At 41.3% G+C, this 20954-nt stretch overlaps 1 protein-coding gene across 1 annotated transcript in view; it reads left to right on the top strand.

The window, feature by feature from the left end:
• The window catches only part of JADE2 (jade family PHD finger 2), a 184862-nt gene that overhangs the window by 88510 nt on the left and 75398 nt on the right, over positions 1-20954 (top strand). Inside the window, exon 5 of the mRNA XM_056857241.1 lies at positions 3752-3921. Coding sequence (XP_056713219.1) covers positions 3752-3921 — 170 coding nt within the window. The remainder of the gene's footprint in view (positions 1-3751; positions 3922-20954) is intronic.

Below are 20954 nucleotides of genomic sequence, written 5' to 3'. Positions count from 1 at the left end.
ACTTTATGAGGCCGAAAAGGTTAAATCTCATCTCCCTTCCCCAAACAGTGTACTACACAGCTGCAATTTTATCTTGAAAAGATTCTGGGAAGGTCCAGTTACTGATCTCGCAGTGTATTGTTCTTACTGTGACCCTAAGGAAATGGGAAGGCTGGGGGAATATGATAAAGGATCATAAAGTTATTAAGAGTGTGGAAACAGTGATTTACACTTTAATGTCTGGTTCTGATGGCTGCTAATGTAGCTGCTAGTGTAGAGGCTTAAAAATAACTACAAATTCATGGTGGGTAAGTCTGATAATGTCTCTAACCCATAATAGCTACAAATTTAACATTCATGTTAGAGGCAGAATACCTCCCAAGAACCAGATGAAGGAGACAAACAAGAGGGAGATTAATGCCATTGTACCTGGTTTGTGCTTCCCAGAGTCATCTCTCTGGTTACTGTTGGAGGCGGAACACTGGACTAAAGGATCATTTGAACTGATCTAATGAGGCTGTTCTTATAGAAGCAATGAAAAGACACTCCCATGTGTACTAGATCTTGTCTGATTTTGGAGTAGGTACCCTCCTAAAGCCAAAAATGGCTGTAACTGACATCACAAGTAAAGCCCATTTACAAAATCTTCCAAGGTAATGTTTGTGCAGGACCCTGATTTTTCATAGGAAAATGAAGAATAAGACTGTAGATGTATTTTTAAAACTTCAGAACCATCCCATTGAGCACAAATGTTGAACTAGGATTGCTTCCAAGTGGAGATTTTGTTCCAGTTAGGCATCTAAACTGGAGCAGTGGTGTGGCGGATTAGCCCTGCTAACCTGCGGTCTCCGCGGTATTCTGCCCTCCAAGATGCCTAGGCACCCAGTGACTGTCCGGAGTCTCCACTCAGCGACGTGCCACTCTCCTGGTTTGCCTAACCCTTTGAGGGGTTCCCTCACTCGCTTCTCCTTTGATATGTTGCCACCAACCGGCTGTTCTAGGAGTTACTTGCAGAGAGGGCCAGTGCTCCCAGCTTCCCTTCCTGCATTGCTGATTTAAGTTTCCACCTACTGCCTGTATCTCTTGCTACCCAGTGACTAGTTACTGTGGGGACAACTTACTGCACTTGCACTCTCCCAGGGAAATGCGATTTAGCAACTGACCACCTCCCTTCCCCTGGGGCCCATTTTAAATGGTGTGTTTGAACAGGGAGGTCCATGTGATATACTTGCATTCAAAGTAGCAACCTTTTATTTAAAGTAAAAAGTCCACACACACTCTCTGTTTGGCAACTGTATGAACAAGGAATACAAAAGAAAGATGTAAACATGCAGTTCCCAGCTTATATTATTCTAAGGCAAGCTCTTTAGTTTAGAAGTTACAGAGTTCTAGAAGTTTCCCATTACCTTGGAGTCTTTGCTTGACGTGGCAATGGTAGCCATCAAGATAGAAATCAGGTGTGAGAGCTCCTTCCTCCAGATGTATTCAGCTAGAATGAACCTACCAGAATGGACCCCTCTCCCTCTGGATTTTATCTCCTGTTTTCTCGCTTGTGGGTCAAAGAATCCTTTCCTGAAATCTCCAGGAAGATACATTTTGGCCCCTCATACCCCCAAGTCTCTGAATGTGAGGCTTTGGTAATTAGTGTTATCTTCCTGTTGAAGAATAAGGGGGATGCTTTGCTCCTGTTCCACCTCCGCTCTTGAGAGATTCTTCAACTTTTTGCATCTTTAGTCATGGTTATTGTTTTTTTTAAAAAGGATTCACATTTTCAATCTAATGTGGCTGACAAATGCAGGCATAGGTCTCTGTGGCATTAACTCCAGATTATTTCTAGTTTTGAGGGTTGTGATTCATAACTATATAATGTTAAAGACGTTGTAATTGCAACTTAACATCCCAGTAGCTTACAATTAGATATTTGCCTCCACTAGGGTGATCTCTATGATTAAGCAGATTGAAACAGCCTGCCTCAGAAAGCAAATTTTGTGGTTCCATTAAAAGGCAGCAGATAATCAATTATTTTATTATTAATTATGTACTCCTATATGAAGGTAGCATTTGGCTTTACAGACTCACATACCAAAATGTTTTGCGCTGTCTCTGACATCTAGCCAGATTGTAGAGGTATACTTGAAATTATCTAGAAGCAAGTGCTGCAGTTACTTTTTGATACAACAACTGAAGCCCTTAGGGTTGAGTTCAGAGCAAGGGTGGAGGGGGCTCCTTTCTCATTGCTGCCTGTTTCTTGTTAGCTGATAGAGGATCAACTTCCTGACTGTGCGAAAATCTTGCTTTGAGTGAGAGAAAGAGTCTGCACGTCCCACAGTGCGGACACAGTGTAAGTGTTTCATTGAAATGGACTGGACTGCCCTGAGACCTTGGCATGTGAATCACTTAAATAGTGAGATTTTTCAGCAAGGTCAGGGGTGAAATACTCAGAGCTTTGACTCAGTGGTGAACATTTAACCTTTCTTGTCACTCAGGAAGCCCTTTTCCTTGACACCACAAGTACTCTGCTGTTTGTTAAGCCTGTATGTAGTCTTTGGTACATGTACACATTATTCTCCTTGTGATAGAGGCCTTTTAAAAAGCATCTGCTGGTTGTCAGGAAGGTCATGCCTGGTAGTTCCCAGGAAGACCATTAATTTTGTGCCATCAATTTTGACAGCATCTCAAAGGTACCTTCCTTTTTAAAGGAATCAGAAGTCAGCACTGTTTTTGAGCTGACTTAGGTTGGGATTCCATAATGAGCTGGTGCTTCAAAATCACTTGTTTTGAAATAGTTTTACCCATTCTGGTATATCATCTCTGTAGAACGAGAGACATTGTATTTGTAAGATGATGCCTTCAGTAAAGTCTTTTAGTGGATGTGCACAAGGTATTGAGCCTTCTTGAGCCAAAACTGACTGAACTGTAGGCATCTTTACACTACAGATCTCAGCTATTTTAACTGTCACATTCTCCCAAGAAACTATATGAACTCTGTGAACATTAGGGATCTTTCTAATTGAGTTTTTAACACCCTCACAAAACTATGATCCCTTTAGGAGCAATCATGACAGTTAAACCAGCTTATGTTTGTAGTGAAGACACACTTACTTTTCTCCTCCTCAGAAATAGCTACATACATACTAATAGAATTTAACCCCGCTATCCCTTTACATTTTTTGTTTTTCTGAGCATTCAACACATGCACGCAATTTCAGCGTGCAAGTGTCCATGTTTCTAATAACATGTTCCTTCCTCCCCGCATCCCTTATATTTGTGTAACGTTATACCCCACTTTTCAGCTAGATTGGCTCCAGAACGGCTTATGATTAAAATCTATTTTTAATTAAAGACAGTTGCTGAGATGCACAGTTCCATTTTTTTCCTCACTACAAAAGAAGTATCACCAAATACTGCTGCATCTGTTATGGTCTGGCAGAACATTGAATAGCTGAGACTTGTCAGTTGCTAGAGTTGATGCGTGGGAGGAGATTGTCCCAGATATTAGCCCTCCACTCAAACCCCATCTGCCAACCGCTGGTAGTTCCTAATTGCTGGGCCTTTAGGTCTCCCTGCACAGTGATAAGCACTTCCCTCTTGGAAAGGCTCCCTGACAAAAACAAACTGTGCAGCTCAGATAACTTTCCTCAAGAGATCCACAGTAGGGGGTAGTTGTTAATGCCAGGTGGCAGCAGAGAAATTGGGAATGCCTGCTGGAGACAGAGAAACTGGGAATGTCAGTGGCAGAGATATCCTTACCTCTTCTTGTCTTCTTTTCCAGGATCATTCCTGCACTAGATCACTCTTCACCACAGATCTCTCCAAGCAGTCTGTCCAGCTCTGACAGCTCTGGAGTCACCAGGACATACTCCAAACGAGTTAGCCGTTACGATCTGGATGAAATAGATGCTTGCTGGCTGGAACTCTTAAACATGGAGCTTAAGGAAATGGGTAGGTGTTTGTGGTTCCTTTGTTCCTCATTTGGGTTGCACACACAACATAAAGCATGCGCATCTGAGCTGCACCTTGAGACTACGTTATTACTTGATGCGGGGCTGCCCTTGAACACAACTTGACAGTGGTAGGTGGTTCAAAGTGTGGCAGCTCAACTGTTGTGTGGAAGTAACAGCTTTGTACCTATTACTCCCCATCTTGTTTTGTACTCACTGCCTATTTGTTTCCAGGCTGAGTTCAGGTTGCTTATTTTCCTCCTATTCGCTCCTCTGGGAATCCCTAAGGCAGCTCCATTTGTCCCAGCAGTGTCTATTCTGTGTCCACCTTCTGCATACCCATGAGAATTTCCGCTGGCCAGTTGGGCTTTTTCAGTGACGGCCACTATATTGTGAAACAGTCTTCCTAAAAATGTTGGGAAGGCATCCACCCTCATGTCCTTCAGGAAGCTGTGCAAGCCTGAGCTGTTGAGGAGGACATGGGGGTTTGATTAGTAGCAATGATGCTCCTTATCTCTTTTTGTGGTTTTTGCATCTTTTATGAGCTGGATATATTGTAGTTGGAATTGATTAATTCAGTGCACCAAAGTCAATCCTCATGCTCAGCCTCTGCTCCCCCCCTCCCACTTCTACGGAAGATTGGGCAGAGGTAGATGTCGCATTACACACAGAGAAGGTGTTCATGTCGTAATATAATTTCCTTAGAGGTGCTTCCTGTATTTCTGTTTCCAACATTAAAAAAATCTGGGAAAATCCTGTATGGAAGTACCCCCAGAAATTACCGTATTGCAGGGAGAACCGCAGTCTAAAAAGAGGAGCCATGGAAAAACGTAACCATAATAGTGTGGGACCAGAGTTATTGCTGAGTTGGACTGCAAAAAAATGAGAGCTGAACAAAAAATAAAGGGGCATTTTTCATGGTAGATTTTGCTTCTGTTTTGCCACGGACTAAAAAAACACACGATTTAAATGTTTTTTTCATGGCCGCGATTTATCCCCGTCAATTATCTGTAGTTTTGGTTTTTCATGGGAACAAAGTACGCTGTATTTGACAACGGTTTGGTCTGTCCCTTTTGCAGGAGGCCTCCCCTTCCAACAGGCTCATTGTTTATGCCTGCCCCCAGCTCCGCCCCAACTCTGCCCAGCAGATTACCTCGTGCGGTTCACCAGCCCTAGCGCAAAAAACAAGCACCAGTCCCTCTGGTCTCCTCCATTTTTCTTCCACCCTCGCTCTGTTCTGCTTTTGGAACAGTCAGATTCCAAATTGGGGGGGGGGGGCAAGGCAGCTCTTTCCTCAAAGCTTCCCTCTATTTTCTATAGGTGTGGAACCCATTGCCCTTTAGGGGGGGGGCAGGGAATCCATGTGCCCAGAGAAGTGTTTAGCTGAAAGTGGGAATGGCGGGGGGAGGGAGAGGAAAGAAGGCCCCTGGATTGCGCGCCAGCCCCGATCCAGCCAGTGTGCATGGTGGGGGGGGGGAGAGGAAAGAAGGCCCCTGGATTGCGCGCTGGCCATGATCCGGCCACATTGCATCGTGAGAGACAGGAGGGCTCCTAGCTTGCGCGCCAGCCCCGATCCAGCCAGTGTGCATGGCGGGATGGGGAGAGGAAAGAAGGCCCCTGGATTGCGCGCCAGCCATGATCCGGCCACATTGCATCGTGAGAGACAGGAGGGCTCCTAGCTTGCGCACCAGCCCCAATCCAGCCAGTGTGCATGGCGGGGTCGGGAGAGGAAAGAAGGCCCCTGGATTGTGCGCCAGCCATGATCTGGCCACATTGCATCGTGAGAGACAGGAAGGCTCCTAGCTTGCGCGCCAGCCCCGATCCAGCCAGTGTGTGTGGCGGGGGGGGGGAGAGGAAAGAAGGCCCCTGGTTTGCGCACCGGCCGTGATCCGGCCACAGTGCATCGAGAGAGAGGAGGGAGATAAGAGCAGGCTGGCCGCCACTCTTCAGAAGAGTGATGGAAGAGAGTTTTCCGCTCTCAGGATGCATATTTTTCCCATCCGAATTTTCAAAACTCCCCCCTCCCCGCTGGGGTAGCGGGGCCAACAGCCCCTTCCCTTGAACATCATCCCCCATGGGTCCAGCTGCCCTAGACTGAGCTGCCACCACCCCCACCCTGGCCTTGGAGGTGTGGGCCCAGCTCCAAGGCCCATCCCGGGCGAGGGGGGGGGGAAGGCGTGCGGGGACGGAGGGAGAGAAGTGCCAAGATTCTAGGCAGGCAGGCAGCCAAAGGGGCGGTATTCTTGTCCGAGTGCGAAACTCCCCCAGCCAATCACCGTTCTTGGGGGAGGAGAAAGGAGACGTCCCGGGGAGCGAAGCAAACATTTTTTCATGGGCATCCGAGCAACAAAACATAGGTCCACAGGAAACATCATCTCAAAAGTGGTTTGGATTGCTTCTCTTTTAATGCGGCTTATTTTGCTCAGTGGGGGAAAATACGGATCTCCAGTGAATAACCAAAATTTGACTCTGACGCAAATCAGCGTCGAAACAGCAGCAGATCTCCGTGAAGAATACCCCATTGAGACATCTTGTAGGGCCACCTTCAATTGATGAGAAACTGCTGGCCTTTAAAATGCACAGAATTCTTTTTAACCCTGCTTTGGTTTTGCCAGTCCCTGGTTCCTCTTACTGTACGTTCTTGAAAAACTGGAGTTTAAAAACAAAACAAAACTGGAGAGCTTTAAAAAAGAAAACAACACTGAAAAAAAGAGCACACAAATTTACAGCTTCATATGGAAGGGGAGACATACTTTTTATATCCTCTAGATCATTCTTCTGACTGCACGGAATTGCTCTACGTAGTACTATTTTGAATGCCTTTATTTTACAGGCACTCAGAAATGGGATTTTAACTGTGATTGAATATGCCTCTCAGTAGTAAACTGGTATTCTGTTGTTGTTTTTTGAGCGCTTCAGAAAAAATAATCTTTCCTCAGAAAAGTTCTCAGTGGCTGCCTTAAGATGCCGTGACAAGTGGCAGAGTCACGCTTCAGTCGGGTCCAAACACAGCTTGTGGCTGTGCTCTTTGTGTGCTCCCTGATCCTTCCATTGCCCTTCATGCGGGCAGCTTGATGTGAAACGTCCCCGTTTGATCAAGGTCCAATTCAGTGTGATGTCCACACGATTTGTACGAAGTAAACAAACGCCAGTTTACCAAGGCATGTGCATTGGGACATCATAGTGAATTAATGCTTTGACCCAACTGGGAAGTTTACCAGCAAGCTCCATGCACACAGTGAGGTGAGAGAGAAAAGAGAGGAGCACAGAGTTGTGACAAGGAACTGTGCTCTGTGAAGAGTTTCATTGCAACGTATGATGTCCAAATGAAGCCAATATAAATAAAAGTGTACAATTAATTCATCACTCGCAGAAATGAAAAAAAGGAACTTTTCACTTGTCACTAACACATACCTGTGATTGGCTACCCCACTCAGGAAGAATATGCTGGATAAAGAGCTGTCAGCTGATAATGTGATGAACTATGTCGGATGGTTTTATTGATTGCGGCTGCTGCTTTGTGTGATAATAAAGCAAGTTGGTCTGAGGTAATTTGGATCAAACACCAACACTCATATATAGGCAGCACAAGACCTTTTTCCTTTTTGGCAGAAGCTGGACCACAAATCTTCATTTATGTTTTTCTTAAGATTTCATGCCATATATTGTGGCCACTGTGCAATGCAAAGTTATTCTACAACTGACTAGAGAGACTGCAAAGCCTTTGGAAGAAATGTCCCCTGTATATATTTTCTCACACACATGCACACATGCACATACACACAGCCCTTTCTGTTTCATACTAAGCACTTTCTTTCTATCACATGTATATCCCAGAGAAATTGCTAAAAGAGAACGAATTCCAAATGATTCTGAAAGATAGTATGAACACATCTAAGCATCTCTTTAATTTATGCGCTATAATGTTCCCTGTATACCTTCAGAAGTATGATTGGGCTCAGCACCAGTATGATTGCCAGCACCAGGAATTCCCACCCCATTGCCTTGGAAATGGGAGGTGGCCAACTTCCTGTGTCAGATCACAAACCCAATATTTGTTCTGCTGGCATTAGCGGGGGAAACCTCTTCATAACTCACCAGAAGACCTTGTTAGGAACTTTTCCAATAAGCAGCAAAAAAGGCTAGGGTGCCATTGCCTCTTATTTCATTCCTAATGGATAGCAATACTGTATGTAGTTAAAAGATACAAGTACTCCAGCCACGTTCATGTGAATGGAACCCACTTTCCAGTTCAGCACAAAATCATACTAGGGTAACCTGAATATAAGGGAGAGAGCCTTCCCTTCTGCTGTCTCATTCCTAGGTGTTACTGGTTTAGGAATTGGACCCACCAGTGCCAATTGGACCCATCAAGCCAATAAGCTAAATAAGCAGCAGCCAAGGGATCATTTGATAAAATGATGAGACTCCTATTGCAAGTTTAGAAGTATTAAGGGGCTGAGGCTCAGTGGTAGAGCATCTATTTGGCATGCAGAAGGTCCCAGGTTCAATCCTAGGCATCTCCAGTTAAAGGGGACTAGGCAAGTAGGTGATGTGGAAGACCCCTGCCTGAGACCCTGGAGAGCCGCTGCCAGTCTGAGTAGACAATACTGACTTTGATGGACCAAGGGTCTGATTCAGTATAAGGCAGCTTCATGTGTGACACTGCACATGGTGAAATCAGAGAGTGTTTTACTGAGGATAATAATTAGCAGTCACAGTAATATGAAACCTACAGCAACCACACCGAATACCAAAATGCCCACACATATGCATGGATTGCTCAAGAAGGAAGGGGCAAGAGGCTTAAACAGATAGATACGTAAAGAAGGAGCTTATCTGATTAGGCTTCAGGCACTGGTATGTGTCTTGGGCAGGGATCTGAAGAATCTGGGCAGCCATTAAGTCCACAAGGTAAGGGCACAATTGGAGCACACTGAGTACCCACTGGCAAAGTCCAAAGCAGTGACTGAAGCAGTAGATCCAGACAAGCAAAGCAGGAAGGCCCCTAATGTATGTGAACAGAGAGCTTTTTTAGTACCATACAGGGGTGGTGCTACCAGAAATGTACACTTTGGGGTAGATTCTGGCTCCAACTACAGAGCTTTAGCCTTGAATGAAAAGAAAAGTTTCCTTTTCTCAGGCAAACAGAAAGGGAAGTGGAGGAAAAGAAAATTCCCAGATCCTGGGAATATTTCAAAATCAGGAAAAGAGGGTTGTAGGGCCAGGAAAAGACATTTTGCAGGAAGACTTGGTGGGATTTTCAGCACGAAATTACAGCAGGCCTGTATCGGATATTTTTTTTAGTTGAGAATGCTAATGTGAATCTAGGTTTTTGCCAGGAGGAAAATTAATGCAGCAGGATCTTTTGTGTCTGAGTGTGGCTTGATTGGAGGTCCTGATTAATGGTCTGAGGACCAGGCAATGCTGGAAACAGAACTTCTTGATACAAGGGGGGTGAGCAGGATGGAATTGTCCGACTTTGCCCTCCTGCGAGGGTTGCCAGCTTCCCACAATACCCTTGAGTCTTTTTGAGAAAAGTGAACTACAATTGCTGTAAAATAAATAAATATGTAGCACAAGGGCTGCCTAGGAAGTTGGCAACCTTACTGCTAGACTCATGGATGATGTCCTGGCAGCCACTATCATGATAGTCTCTGCTTGGTGTTGCACATGTGACAGGATAGGAGCAGCATTTCCCCCCTATAATAGTCGAATGACAAACATTTTACCAGTGCAGCTTTCCCAAGCAGCCCTACTGCCAGTACCTTGGCATTTGACCTGTGTATTGGAAGGATAAGGCTTTTAAAGTTCTAGTCCATTTTAATAGTCTTAATTGGTTATTGAGTGCAGTTGGAAGTAGATGATGCCATTAATCACCCTGGGATGAAATAGGTATATAAAACAGTTCCAGAGAAATGATGTTCACAAGTATACTGATTTCAGATGAGTTTTTCCTTAAATGGATCAGAATTCAGATGAAACGGGCATTAGTGAATGAGACTATATTGTTGCCTTCCTCCTCTATGACATACTATAAAAGGAAGTGGGCATTAGGAAATGGGCTATCAGATAAAGTTGTGGATTTAAGCCAAAGAGCCCAGATTATGAAAGCACAAATATCTGCCCTAGAATTTAAGGGAGGAAAGCTCTTAAAATGGACAGCTGACTAAAGAAACTTTAAGAGTGAGATATGCATAAGTAAACCACAGCAGTGCTGAGAAAGGGAAAACCAAAACGCCCTGTGTGGTTTGCTTGATGGCAATAAAATAACTGGGCCACAGATTCAGCAAAAGATTTATAGTGGATGTCTGCATGGTTTCTAATACAGGAAACCATCAAGTAGGCTAGGTAGATACAGCTTGCTTAAAAAGCCACCTTTACCCCCAAATGCAGCATTGATTTGTAAGAGGATCACAATGCTATATATTAAGGATTGTCAACTGTGGAGCTAGCTTTAGATTTATTGCTATACTAGGTCACAGATTGGTCGCTTATTCTCAACCAGTGTGCTGTACTTGGTGTGATGCAAATAAGGGGTGGCACGGAGGGGAATTCAGACAATTGACCTACAGGTAGCAAGTGCCTCTTCTAATTACCAGTCCCCCTTTATAATCAGCAGTATTATCTCTCTGTTTCTGGAAAAGGATGCAGGACCACAAGGCTTTCTTTCAAAAGAGCATTGCATAGGTGCACTCCAGAGCTATTTTGCTTAGCCCCGAGTTTTCAAAGGATTCAGAATGCAGTACAAAAATGTTCCTTTGTTGCTCCTGAAACGTTGGCCGCCTGGCTAAAAACTTGTAAACGCTTTTATGGCACCAGAGCAACTGAGCTACTGGGCTTGCCCCAAGTCCTTTGATGTCATATTGGACCTTCTGGGGTAGCAAAGGCCAGAAACATGTTTACTGGCTTGCAGAGAGGCTGGCCTCAAGGGTGGGTGTGGGTGGGCTCTGCTCGTGAGCAGGCGATTTTCTGATCAGTCTGTTTGTATTGCCAGTAACAGCTGATTACAAGCACTGGCAACAGAGTCTCTGTATTAGCTTCCCCTTCCCCTAATAGGGAGTAGTCGGGGAGGGACAGATATCCTTGTGGAATCATAGGAGAAGTTTCCCTGTTATTCATATAGAACACAACCATAAAATTAAGCATTGGCCTCGGTGAATATAGATGAATTGCTTGAAATGCACCCTCATATACAGGTCTTACTATGTATTTTGTAACAATCAGTACTTTTATTTTTTAAGTATATAACGAACGGTCTTGTATATTCCGTTGATCTTACAATCAAGTTAAGGTTAAGGTAATCAGTATTCTGTATTGCACATTCCACTAACTCATTTTTAGGGTCCTGAGACGTAGCAGAGTGGCCTGTGCTTTTGAATGGTCTGATTGCAGCCACTGTAATCCAAATTGTGTCTAATGGCGGGGATAATCATGTGAGATCTTATCCCATTGCATTGCTTGGCAAGGTGTTTGATTGGGATCAGACCCAAGGCGCCCTCACGGCGGTGAATGGCAACTCTCAAGTGCTCAACTTCTCTCAGAACTCCAAACGGCTCTTCAGAGTGCTGAGCTCTGCGCTGTACGATGCATTTAAAAGCTCTTCTGTGGAAGAATATAAACAACATGGAATAATTTAATCCAGTAAATTGGACATGAAAAGAGCCAAAGAAACGCCATAGGGCATTCTCATTTTGAAAACTCTGTTGCCTGTAAAACATCCATAACAACAACAACAACATCTTGTTCTTGCCTCTTCTCCCTAACAGTTCGCGTAATATTTTTTCATAGCAGCTGTATTTGGTCATGCGAATAAAATTTGTTTCGGAGGTGGTTAGACTTTGATGCAGAGACGCAGCCTCTGTGTAAAAGAGCCACTTGCGTCATGCTGTGCAGCGGGAGTGTCCAACTCCAAACAGTTATGGGGGCCAGAATCAACCTTGACTCGAACTAGGGAAGCTGCGGTGTGTAAGCTTGGCATCACCAGCCCCGCCCCATGAGTTTCACGGTATGAGTTGCTGAGGATTTGTCACTGTTTTGAATCCCCCCTCTGCCATGGAAGCTTGCTAAGTGACATTGTGCCACTCACACACTCTCAGCCTAACCTACCTCACAGGGTTGTTGTGAGGATAATATGAAGCAAAGGAGAAGAAAGTCTCTTTTAATTCCCAATTGGGAGAAAGGAGGAGAATAAATGATGTAAATAAATGAATCAAATGAACTAGAGTTGTTGTGAGAGCTTGGGAGCCAAAATAGCTACCTTGGCAGCCTCTCTAGCTTGCTTGATGAATGCCACCCATCTCTTGTGGCACTGCTTCATTAGCACCCCTCTGCCTTGACACCACTTAACAAGGAGTCTCTTCTCATAGCTGCAGGCAGTTGTAGGCATGGAGTCCTGCAACACCTGTTGAGCTACAGGCCACATACCCCCCCCCCTGTTTTCCTTATGTTGTGCCATCCCTGTTCTGCAGTGACCAAGATACAGTGCTAAAGTTGGTGTCCTGCAGGTGAAAACAGGTTTAACTCTGGAGTCACTCAGGGGAGGGGCTGTGTCTCAGTGGCAGAGCATCTACTTGGCATGCAGAAGGTCCCAGGTTCAACCCCTGGCATCTCCAGTTAAAGGGACTAGGCAGGTAGGTGGTGTGAAAGACCCTGAGACCCTGGAGAGCTGCTGCTGGTCTGAGTAGACAATACTGACTTTGATGGACCAAGGGTCTGATTCAGTATAAGACAGCTTCATGTGTTCACTTGTGGCTGGGATCAGGTCCGAATGCTTCCTCTTTACTTCGTACAAAATAAATGGTTTGGGTGGAAAAGTGGGATGGACATTTTTTGAAATGAATGAAAGTGATCATGTGCTTCACTTGGTGGCCCAGCCTTCACTAGCAAAGGTCCCACAGGAGTACATACAGGATACAAGCCCTCTTTTTACATATATATGTACATATAGCCTAATATATTGTCATGAATTTTGCTATCTGATTAAATTCTAGGAGCTTCATCCTACCCCTACTTAGAGATGTAAAATTTCCAGAAATTTTGATCCCTAGGTAAAATGGAAAAAAACAAAAACAACAGTTTTTTCTGGGAGAGGGGTTGAGGTTCCTGGAAAACAAATGGAAATTGGGGGGAAATATTAAATATGCACAAGTTCTCAAGGGAGGAAACCTCCCTCCCCCCATTTCTGTTGTTTTTCGTTGCTTCTCTGTCCCTACTTGTTTTCCTGATTTATTTTGAATTCCCATTTTTTTGTATTTTTGATGATACAGAGTCATTCAGGTGCTATATGAGTTGGAACTAGTTTGCATAGCTCATTACCAAAAGTAGTCAGGGTACTTTTCACTTGTCTTTAATCTCTGTCATTCATTCTTATTCTGCACATTTGTATTCCACTCACTCTTATTTCATCTTTTTAAAGCTGTGTAGATATCTTCCATTTATGGGACAAATATTTTTGAATAAATGAAGTCTGAATGAAAATCCTTGGCTTTTGGCTTTCTGTTTTGAAGTGTGTGTGTGTGTGTGTGTGTGTGTGTGTGTGTGTGTGTGTGTATAAAGTGCCTTCAAGTTGCAGCTGACTTATGGCAACCCCTTTTGGGGGTTTTCATGGCAAGAGACTAACAGAGGTGGTTTGCCAGTGCCTTCCTTTGCCCAGCAACCCTGGTCTTCCTTGGTGGTCTCCCATCCAAATACTAACCAGGGCTGACCCTGCTTAGTTTCTGAGATCCGGCTAGCCTGGGCCGGCTGTTTTGACTGTAATCTGCTGTCTGGGTATCATAAACAGAAGGAAAGTACGTTGACAGCAAATTCACCCAATTGTTTTCCATACTTAGTGTTACCAAGGCATGGCTTTATAGAAAGGAACTCTTTCTTGGTGTTTTTTTTTTTTTAATAATAATTTTATTGGTTTTTATAATACAAATTTTCCATGATAGTAAATAACAATAAAAGCAATATGAAATTCAAAATTCTAACTCTATGTTGTTATAATTTCTTGAATTCATAACAAAAAAAAACAAATTAGAGGAAAATTTATGGCTTCCCCATCACCTCTCTCCGCCTCTTAATAAAACATTCATCCCATCGTAATTGGTCTGATCTTAACTATCATAAATTCATTTAACTTTCATAAAACATCTTCTATTAATATAAATGATTATAACTCTTAATATTAATTGTGTCTTCTAGATCAGATTAATAAGTATTCTTCCATTTTCCCCAGTTTTAATTCATATTCACAATATTTCATCCAATCCTCCCATTCCCCTAAAAATCGAACATTGTCTTTTTCATTTAAAATGGCTGTAAGTTTTGCCATTTCCACCAATTCAAACATTTTCCCAATCCAGTCTTTTTTCTCGGGAATTTCTGCCCCCTTCCATTTTGCTGCATAAAGCAGTCTCGCAGCTGTTGTAGCATAGATCAAAAAAGTTCTTTGTATTAGCAAGTCGTCAGGTATCATACTTAATAGCATCATTTCTGGTGTTTTGGGTATATTTTTTTGTACTATTAGTCTCAGTTCATTGTATATCATATCCCAAAAATCTTTAGCTTTATCACAAGTCCACCACATATGGTAAAAGGAACCAATTTCCGTATTACATTTCCAACATTTAGGGGATGTCACTTTATATATCTTTGCCATCTTCTTAGGTGTTAAATGCCATCTATACATCATTTTATAAATGTTTTCTCGAATTGATTGCGCGTTTATTCCTTTCAAATCTTTTGACCAAAGTCTTTCCCATTTATTTAAAGCAATATCATGTCCGATATTTTGAGCCCAATCAATCATAGTTGGTTTAATTGTCTCCTGCTCACAATATAATGTTAAAAGTAGATTGTACATTTTAGAGATCAGTTTCAGATTGTTTTCTAGTAACATCTTGTGGAAAGGGGACTTTTCTTTAGAAAATCCATTTTTCATATCTTGTACAAAAACTGATTTAATCTGACAATATTGCAACCATTGTAAATCCTCTTTGAGAAATTGAAATTCCTTTAACGAACATTTTTTCCCCTCCCAATTAATTAATTCCTGGTAAATTATAAATTTGTCTGGTCTAAGTGGACGTAATGTTAGCATTTCTTGCGGTGAAATCCACATCGGAGTTGTTGGTTCCAAAATATGTTTATATTTCATCCAGATACGCAGTAGAGAGGACCTGATTATATGATTCCTAAATGATGCTTGTATCTTAATTTTGTCATACCATAAATAGCCATGCCATCCACTAATATTATTAAAGCCTTCAAGCTCCAGTAAACGTGTATTTGATAAGGTTATCCAGTCTTTTAGCCATGTTAAGGCTACCGCTTCAGCGTAAAGTTGAAAGTTTGGTAGTGCTAAACCTCCTCTAACTTTAAGGTCCACCAAGTATTTATAAGCAATCCTCGGTTTTTTCCCTTGCCAGATGAAGTTTAAAATGTCCTTCCTCCAAGTATCAAAGTATTTAACATGTGATATTATAGGCAAATTTTGGAATAAGAAGAGCATCCTTGGTAACACATTCATTTGAATTGTTGAAATACGTCCCAATAGTGACAACTTTTTATTTGACCAAATAGTCATATCAGTTTTTATTTTACCCCATAATTTAAAGTAGTTGTTGGTTAACAATTCTTTGTTCTTCGCTGAGATCCAGATTCCCAGATATTTAACTTTATTGGCCTTCTCCCAACCTGTAAACGAGATGAATTCCTGTTGTTCTATTTCTGATAAATTCTTGAATATTGTCTTTGTTTTTTCTTGATTAACTTTAAATCCCGATATTTCCCCAAAATCGTCCAGAGTCTCTTGTAGTAACTTCATTGATTGTGTTGGGTTTTCCAGAATTAACAGGAGGTCATCCGCGAATGCTCTCAATTTAAATTCATGTTTTTTAATTTTTAGACCGCGAATGTCCGCCATACTCCTTAGTTTACAACATAATGTTTCCAACACCAACAAAAATAATAACGGAGACAAAGGACAGCCTTGTCTAGTTCCTTTCTTAATTTGACAATTTTCCGACATTGATTCATTCACCAAAATTTTCGCATGTTGGGATGTATAAATAGCTGATATACCTTTCAAAAAATGGTCTCCAAAATTTAATTTTACCAATGTTTTTTCCATAAAGTCCCATGAGACCATATCAAAGGCTTTTTCCGCATCCAAAAATACAAAGGCGGCTGATCGTTGTATATTCTGATCATAATATTCTAATGAGTCCAATAAGATTCTTATATTGTCTTTAATTTGCCTTCCTGGAACAAAGCCCGCCTGGTCTTCGTGTATAAGGTCTTTAATAAATTTTCTTATCCTATTCGATAAGACCGAGGCATAAATCTTATAATCCACATTTAACAACGAAATAGGTCTATAATTTGATGTTCTTTCTGGGTCTCTTCCTTCCTTAGGTATCAACGATATATATGCATGCGACCAAGTTTCTGGGGCTACTCCCTTATCCAAAATTGTATTGCAAAGTGATACAAAAAAGTCTGCTAAGTTGTCACTAAATGTTCTATAAAATAGAGCAGTTATTCCATCTGGTCCAGGTGTCTTATCCGGCTTTTGTTTCATTATTGCTTCTTGTATTTCTTCCCTTGTGATTGGAGCATCTATCCATTCTCGTTGGTCTGTTGAAAGAATATTCATCTGTATTGAACTTAAAAACTTATCTATTTTCTGTTTTGAAATATTTTCTTTCTGATACAGCTTAGTGTAAAATGAAACAAATTCTTTTTGTATATCTGTAGTTGAATGGACTGGTCCTTTAGCAGTTTGAATTTTTGTTATAATCTTCTTCTGAAATGAGTCTTTCAGTTGTGTTGCTAAAAATTTCCCAGGTTTATTAGCATGTTCAAAATATTTTTGTTTGGCAAATTTTAAGTTTTTGTTCATTTCCTCCATTATGACCAAATGTAATTGATGTTTAGATACAGAAATCTTCATTTGTATTTCATTTTTCTCTTCTTCTTGTAACGCCATAACAAGTTTTTGTTCCAAATTTTGTAAATCCCAGAGTATATTATTGGTAAATTGTAGTTGAGTTTTCCTCCACGCTGCATGTTTCTGTATCATAAATCCTCTTAGAACTGCTTTAAACGCATCCCACACTATATTCAACGTAGTTTCTCCATTAAGATTGACTTCAAAAAAATCTTTAATCAGATCATATAATTCTTTTTGAATCTTATTTTCCTTTAAAAGTTTATCATTCAATCGCCATCTGAATGCTTGTTTATTGTTCCACTCAAATGTAACCGGATTGTGATCAGAAAAAGTTCTTGGTAAAATATGTATTTTACGTAGTTGCGTAAAAATTGATTTACTAGACCAAATCATGTCTGTTCTGGAGTGTGAGTCATGTCTCGCTGAATAAAAGGTATATTCTTTGGCTGTAGTATTCATTGTTCTCCAGATGTCTTGTAATTCCAATTCTGTAGCCATGGTGAAGAAAGTTTTAGGTAAACATCCTTCATTTTCGTCTTTTGCTTTTGATTTTTTATCCAAAATTGGGAGAATAACGCCATTTAAGTCACCCATCAATAAAATCTGGTCATTGGCATACTGAGAGATCAGTTCATGCAATTGTCCATAAAATTTTGTTTTTCCTTCATTGGGAGCATATATTCCTACCACAATCGTCTTTTGCCCCAATATTTTGGTTTTTATAATTACAATTCTCCCTTCGTTGTCTTTATATAGTAGTTCAGGACTAAGGCTAGAATGAGCATATATTACTACTCCCTTAGTTTTTGTTTCGGCCGATGCCACAAATGCTTGTCCAAGCATTTGTCTATCCAAATATTTTTTGTGTTTTTTTGCTATATGAGTCTCTTGTAAACAAATTAGGGAGTATTTATACTTCTGTAGATATTTAAAAATTCTAGCCCTTTTAGTTTTTTCATTCAAACCATTCACATTCCAAGAAATTACTTTTGCCATGGTACAATGATTATTGAAGCAAAATATGCAGTCTATAATTTAGTTCCTCCTGCTGCTCCCTGTGGTTCTTCTTCTTCCTCTTCCTTTTGATCCCCAGTTAATCCTTTAAGATCTGATTTATATTTTCTCAGAAATTTTCCCACATCTGCTGTAGATGTAATTGTCATTTTCATTTCTTTGTAGGTAAAAGCCAAGCCTTGTGGCATAATCCAGCGATATTTGATACCATTAGCTTTCAAAACAGACACAAATTCTTTGTAATTATTCCTCTGTGAGAGTAAATGTCTTGGTATGTCCTTTAATAAAATTAGAGGAATGTCTCCTGCTGACACCGGGTTGTCATAATGCATCTTCATGATCTTATCCTTAATCCTAGTGTCATAGAACACTATCATCAGGTCTCTTGGCTTAGATCTTTTCATTCTAGCAGGTAATGGTATTCTGTATACTCTGTTAATAGCTTGGTTCAATTCTTGTTCGTCCATCTGAAACAGGTAAGCCAGATTTGGGACTACAGTTTCTTTGTTATCTCCCATCATATCTGGAAGGTTGCGCAGACGAAGGTTGGCCTCTCTCACTCTCATCTCCATCATGGCTATTTGATCTTTTACTGTTGTCTGATTTAATTGTATTGTTTCAATCTGTTTTTCTTGGCTTGTTAATTTTTTCTTTGTATCCTTATGCTCTTCCATCACTTTCTTTATTGATGAATCCATTGCTTGCATATCTGACTGCATAGTACTCATTTGAGTTTTTACTTCTTTAAGATCTCCTGTTACCACATCCAATTTATGGTCAATAGCTTGAGATGCTTGGCCTAGATTTGTCATCATAGAAGTTAACTGTGCCATCTGTGTAGACATCTGTGTAGACATCTGTTCAAGCTGCTTATTTGTTGCCTCTGTTTGTTTGGCTAACATATCCTGTAATTTCTTATCCATAGCTAAACTTGTGCTGAGTCCTTCAGTTTAGTATAGGCAGGGCTATGCAGTGAGCCAGAACGGGGTCGGGTTCCAGACATTTACATTGGAATAAGGCTGGTAAAAGTCATGTCCTCAGACAGGGCCCTCCAGATGGTGGTTAATAGAGGGTAATTCAATGATCAGCTTAATAATTTTTTCGGATTGAATAGAACTGAATTTGGCTTTAAAACAGCTTAATAAAGTTTTGAAATACCAACGAGTTTTACTGGACGCTCTAGGTCGGATCTACCAGGAAGTATTCCGGAAGTTGTATTTGCCGTGGACCTTCTACCGCCTCATCTCGATGGTTGTTTCCTTCAGGAATTATTTCTGTGTTACTCAAGTGCGACGCGTATCCGGTCCTCCAGCTTGCTTCCTGTTGTTGTGACTCAGATGATAGAGAGGGTGGTATAGAGGGGCTTCCGGTCTGATGAATCCCTTGCTGCTAACGTGGCAGGAAATTCTTTTTCACCAGAGAATCAGGAAGAAATTCGCCCTCCCCTTCCCTCAGAGTTGCTTCTCATTGGTAGAGATTTTAGTCCGTCATTTAAGCGTCCTTCCAACTCTTTGTTTTGATTTAAGCTGATCTGTTTGATAAGGCTCCTGCCGCTAATCCTGATGGAATTTACAAATCAAACTTTCCCGATTAAAATAAGGGAGGAGCAGAGGTACTGGGAATATCTTCATCTACCCCCCGGTTATTCGAAAATGCCAGTAAAAGACGAAGGGTTCTTTGTACTCACTTAGACATCGAGAGGTGAGGTTCTTCTCTTAAAATAGTCCTTTATGTTGGTATTAAGGTGGTGGAGGGTAGAGCCTTATGCCAAAGTTGCGTTTTGGCGATTCCTTTCCCTATGTGCCCTCGCAGGACCGGCGTCCAGAGCTCTGGGGGGCTTATAAAGCTCCCTCAGAGTCTTTGGGAGGTCACACTGCGTTTATGGGCTGCAGGGAGTTCCTGCTGTCCGACCCACTTGCAAGGGTCGGATTGGGGTGCATATATCACCCCTAAATTAGCGCAAACTTGGATTTCCCCCAGGACAGCCTGAGGGAACGTCTTACTCGTCCCAGCGCACCACCGGAAGCTCCGGAACTCTTTCTTGGTGTAAAACCAACAAAGAGGTGTTCTAGAATTGGTTCAGAAGGCTTATCCCCTTCCCTTAACAGTTCTGGTCTCATTTACTTGGGACTCTCTTTTTTGTAACCAATATCGTTATGCAAGAAGCATTCAAGTGTAGGTTAAATTCGTTGTCCTCACTTGAATAAGTTTATTGCACAAGTAATCATTTTAACAGTTAGTTGTTGCATGAATAGAAAAACCAGTAACCCTATGGCTGCTTAACAGTGTGTGTTAATAGTTTTCAGTTGAGGTACAATCATTTGCAAGAGGTAAATTAGGTTTGGGACCATATTTTACTTTTTTTTTCAACAGTGCATTTGAAGCAGCTCTATTGTACATATTTGATTAGGTTTCATTGGCCTTCCATTAAACATTTTACTACTTTTCACAGACCATATATCAAATAAAATCGATCTTTTATAATGCATTTTATGTTCATGTTATGAAGGACTTAATATCTGTCAAATAATACCTCATAGCTACAGAAACCTAAGTTCTCTTCCACCATAATGTTTGCTTCCAGTGGAATAATTCTAGAATAATTCTTTCAGAATCATGTACAGAAATAAAAATAAAGTAAGGGTGGAATGAAACAACCATGCAGTTATCTGTGGAGCAACAGTACAAGTAGAACCTCTTAAGGAGCCATATGTTCCTGAAAAATCTGTGAGAATTACCAATTGTGATGTAATTAATAGACATCCTTCCATCAGAATCACTCTGGAAGCATTCTCAAAAAACCTACACTGAAATAATTCTTACTTGTTTGTGACCTCAGAGTGTTTATGTATGAACCCTAGAGATGGGTTTATATGAGAGTATTTGGGTGAAGATGGAGGACAGTTCTTTACATTTATTTAAATATTTATGTACTCAACTTTCTCCTGGGCATCCCAACACTCAAGATGGGTAACAACCAATATAAAACAAACATTAAAACAACACATTAAAAACAAAACTGAAAAAAACGTATGCCCCAACAATTAGAGTATTCCCCTTTGCCCAGTTTCATGCAAAGG

Source organism: Euleptes europaea, chromosome 1 (assembly GCF_029931775.1).
Source record: "Euleptes europaea isolate rEulEur1 chromosome 1, rEulEur1.hap1, whole genome shotgun sequence".
Classification (NCBI taxonomy): Eukaryota; Metazoa; Chordata; class Lepidosauria; order Squamata; family Sphaerodactylidae; genus Euleptes; species Euleptes europaea.
This window is presented reverse-complemented; position numbering and strand designations above follow the sequence as displayed.